The 4,550-nt window shown below is 33.8% G+C and overlaps 2 protein-coding genes across 2 annotated transcripts; both read right to left on the reverse strand.

Annotated features, from left to right (window-relative positions):
• Positions 1-306: 306 nt before the first annotated feature.
• Positions 307-3,867, reverse strand: LOC139855585 (protein IQ-DOMAIN 2-like). Its single transcript, XM_071844821.1, has 7 exons — positions 3,757-3,867; positions 3,485-3,540; positions 2,764-2,861; positions 2,417-2,683; positions 1,381-1,596; positions 1,172-1,291; positions 307-978 (listed from the first exon to the last, which is right to left on the reverse strand). Exons 3-6 carry the CDS (start codon positions 2,836-2,838, stop codon positions 1,232-1,234), a joined length of 618 nt encoding a protein of 205 aa, XP_071700922.1. The 5' UTR covers positions 2,839-2,861; positions 3,485-3,540; positions 3,757-3,867; the 3' UTR covers positions 307-978; positions 1,172-1,231.
• LOC139854808 (protein IQ-DOMAIN 1-like) lies at positions 466-1,213 on the reverse strand. The gene is made up of 2 exons (XM_071844089.1): positions 1,172-1,213; positions 466-978 (listed from the first exon to the last, which is right to left on the reverse strand). The coding sequence occupies exons 1-2, from the start codon at positions 1,211-1,213 to the stop codon at positions 466-468; spliced, it is 555 nt and encodes a 184-aa protein (XP_071700190.1).
• Positions 3,868-4,550: the final 683 nt, after the last annotated feature.

Genomic DNA, 4,550 nt, shown 5'->3' on the forward strand with positions numbered 1-4,550 from the left:
ATGGATGATATCCATTCAGAGTGAAATATTACTTATCAATAAGATTTAAGAAAAACTTATGTAAAACATGAATTAATTAACAAGATTTTTTTTAAAATTAATGTTTAATCTTGAAAAATATTATACAATAGTCGAAATAATTTTTATTTCGCATGAAAATCATCGAAGATGTTCGTCATATAACCTTTGCATGTACAATAACACTATATTCACTTAATAATAATCCGATACAATGAGTAAATAAAAATACAAGTGCTTAAAGCATATAAACAATAATAATTACATAAATTTTCATACAACATTGAAATAAATAATTTTTAACAATACACAATATATCCAGAAATGTTGGCTCCAAATTACAACTTCAATAGTATTAGTATAATACTCCGTAGTATGATTTGAATTTGAATATCTATCCAAACTTTTCCTTTCAAACATCTATGATGTACACAAAGCAACGATAAATTATTCAACCTTGGGTGACCCCGAATTTCGCTTCGTAATCTGTTTCTTCGCATTCTCCAACAAGCCCTCTTCCTGAGGCTTCGCCTTTGCTGACTTGGCAACTACCATTCGTTTACGAGCAGCTGGAGAATTAGGCAAACTGTCACCCTTTTTCACCATAGACCCTGAGATAACGTTAACAATGCTTTTTAAATCGTCATCATCAATGTTGCTCTCGATCCCTGAACCCTGAGTAGCCCGCGGGCTAGGACTAGGTTTGGGTTGGCGTGACGAAACTTGACCACCTGGTTTTGAGCGAGGAGTTGTAGGGGCAGAACTGTTTTGGTGACGAGCATAAGATTTTGCAATTTCGCTCTTAGCAATATTGACACTGTTTTTAGAAGATGCGTTATCGTTTCCTGAATCCTTTTCAACTTTCATTACGTATCTTTCGGACCAACTCCAACCCCATTGAGGATTGGTGGGGTCCATGAAAAGCATGTTTGTTGCACTTGCTGATTTCTTCCAAGGTTGCTGTTTTAGTATAATCATCAAAATGTCAATCTCTAATTTAGATCTGTCCCGTAATCTGATTGACGCTGACCGATTTTGACTTAAAACTTTTTAATTTTTTTTTTCTTCAATCAGAAGCATAATCTGTTACCTTCTAAAACTAATATCAATCCAGTCGTAACTTCTAATGAAAACGCTCATAAAACGCGTTTACCTGATGTGAAAAGGAATAAGCCATGGCCCGTTCTCTTCGCATAGCAGCCTCATATTTACTTTACTGTTTTGCTTCTATTTCTTCTTTAGACTGCAAGCTATCGTTCCATTCATCCCCATTCTGTTTCAACACACACATCACGTGAATGAAACAAAACAAACTTTTTATAAAACAAGAAAAAAAGTTAACAAAGGGTCCAGAAATTAAACCTGCATGTTTTCAAATTCTTTAGCCCGTAGAATTTGTTTCTGAAGAGCTTGGTTCTCCTCTGACATCCTGATCCTTCTAAAATTTATTTGGGACTGCAAATGTGAAAAGTTTTTTGTGCACTTGAGTGTGTTTTCCGTTTGTCGTTTCACGTTACGCCCTTCGATTACTGTCTTCAATCTTGCAAGACCCCGCAGTCCCCATTTCGCCCTTCTCGCCTGTTAGCAAAAAAAAAAAAAAAAAAAAAAATTTTTGAAAAAGCTACAATTTTTATTTATAGACAATGATATAACAGGTCTCTCATGCATTCAAACAATATTTTGGCAACTTTCGAGTTTCGACACATAGTTTCTCATTTAGCCAAAACATAACCAAATCGAACCACCATGAGTGAATCGGTTAAAGTTGCCATCTCAAGTCTCAACAGCTTAATGACAACGGCTTAATAAAACAATGGTAAAATGCCCAAAAAGGTAACATAAAAGACAAATTTTCCCGATAAAGGGAATATCAAATTTTTCTTTGCCCATAAGGGTCATGATTTGAAGTTGGTCCACAAAAAGTATTCCGATTTGAAAAGAAATTCAAGGAAAGTAATATTCGTTCACATGAACATCCACATAGACGATACCCCATTGAATCTGATGAGGAGGCGCCAACTCATAGAATCTGATGAGATGGTGCTATGTCATTATCTTCCTTGATGAGGTAGTCGTCGGAAAATTAGTTTTTTGGCCAGAAAAAGTCGCCGGACCGGAGAATTGGATGACATGGCACCGGAATATTAGATGACGTGTTACCACCTCATCAGATTCGCTGAGGTGGTGTCTAGGTGCATGCACATGTGGACGAATATACATTTATTAAACTATTTTTTTTCAAATCAGAATCCTTTTTGTGCGCCAAGTTCAAATTAGGACCCCTATGGGCAAATGAGAAATCGATATTCCTTTTATCGAGAAATATTTGCTTTTATGTTACTTATTTATGCTATTTTCCCATATAACAAACAAGCAATTTGATGAAATAATATAATACCAAGTAACCGCGAAAAATTGTTTGAATCGTGACAGCTGCAGCTTCCTCCCTTGATTTTCCTAAATCCAAAGATGATGTGGCATCTCCTAATATTGATGTAGTAGCATCACTGGCGGCAGCAATCGAATATACATTTTGTGGCGGGTCATCCACCACCACAATCGGTTTCACCTCCTCTGGCGGTGGAAACGGATGCGAATCGTCAGAACCACCATCGTTTTCTATAATTGGTTGATCAGGTACTGGATGATGTTCTTCCACATTTTTCTGGTTTTTAAATATCAAAAACATGTCGTTAGTTAACTACACGTTTTAACTTAACGAAATTATAATGGATTGTATCGAACCTGTCTTTTCTTTTCTTTAAAGCTTCGACTGAACGCCTTCTTAAGTGAAGATAACCAATCTCCTTTCTTCCCCATTACTGAATCATTCCCCGATTAACCTAAATTGTAACGTAATCTTTTTACTTTTTTTTTTTTTATGTTTCATCTTATGACAAACAACAAACTTTGACATTTAAGGTCAATCTTATGCAACTAATATCACAAATACTCTTTTATGTCCATCATGAATCAAAGACCAATCATTTTTCTACTTCAAACTAGTTTCGTGACTAACGAGATTTAAAGAATTCATCGCTGTTTCATGTCAATTTGGAGTCACAAATTGTAAGTTTTTTATGAAATTTGAAGTCAAATGCTAGGGGAGTAGTAGAAATTTTCAATCTGAGATTAACAGTAAGTTTAATCTGGAGGATATTAACAGGATGTATAAAAATATGCAATACCCCAATACTAATTGATGATGAACTTCAAGAAATTTAGCAAGCAATATTCAAAATTAAGATAAATGTAGGAATTTAATACACCAACCGCTAATGCTCCATTTGAATTCCAGGAAATTAGAAGAATATAAGTAATTCATGCAACAATCAGAAGCCAAACATGAACAAAACTCAGTAAAATTACTCAGAAGAACATAAATTTACCAAAATTATTCATATAACATCAGTTTAAAAACTGTTTTTGAAGTTAAAGCACTTGATAAGAGATTGTTGAAACTTACTGAAATTTGCAGGATCCGTGAATTTAAGCATTACCCAAATGCCAATTGATGATGAACTTCAAGAAATCCAACAAATATAATTCAAATTCAGATAAATTTCACAATATTTTTTCAAAAGTAACTGATTATAAAACTACTTGAAATCAACAAAAGTAACATAATCTAAGTAATCTTTGCCATAATTTAGTCAAATTATGAATTTGCCATAATTTAGTCAAATTATGCATTTGCCATAAATAATTCATATTGCATTATAAGTTATGAAACTTTACCGGTGAATCAAGTTGGGATCTTGTTGTGTTTTCTTGAAATTGGTACTTTTTATTTTTAATTTCGGGTGGAAGAGTGTGTTTATTAAAGAAACGGTAAAAAAATGTTGAAATTTTGAGGAGGAAGGATCAGATTAATGACAGACAGATTAGTTTTTGGTTCGATAAAGCCAGTTATGGTGGGTCCAAAAAGGCAGTGGGGGACAAAATATCTTTTATTATGTTTTCATTTTTTTAAAATTATTATTACTCGTATTATTAAATAAAAAAATCAGCTTTCAATATGATTGGCTAAGATTCTCATTCTCATGTATTTTCAAAAGACAACCCTCATATATTATCACAGTTACACCTAGTATTACATGTCATCACAACATTCTCCTGTCAGCCCATGTCTGCTCATGTTGGGCTTGGGATGGGCTCGGAATGTGGAGACAAGGTTTCTACCAAATTTTTGAAGACGCTAATGAAGACGCTTAGAGGCTAAATTGAACTACATGCGTGACTTAAAATCCATGGAAAATTGCTTCTATACTTTTCATGGCGTCTCGATTTTATTACTTTTATTATTTATTGTATCTATTTTATTCTATTTATGTATCTATATTTATATACATTATTTACTTTATCTATTTTTATTTTTGTTTTATTTTATCCTACTTTTTGGGCCAAAGGTCTTCTTGGAAGCAATCTCTCTATCCGTCGAGCAAAAAGAGGGATGACTTTCTCTACTCTTGTGAGTGTTTCACTCAGGGTGGAGAAATGATTTCTCTTTATTCTAGGATAGAGGAAGGATT

This window comes from Rutidosis leptorrhynchoides, chromosome 6 (genome assembly GCF_046630445.1).
Source record: "Rutidosis leptorrhynchoides isolate AG116_Rl617_1_P2 chromosome 6, CSIRO_AGI_Rlap_v1, whole genome shotgun sequence".
NCBI lineage: Eukaryota > Viridiplantae > Streptophyta > Magnoliopsida > Asterales > Asteraceae > Rutidosis > Rutidosis leptorrhynchoides.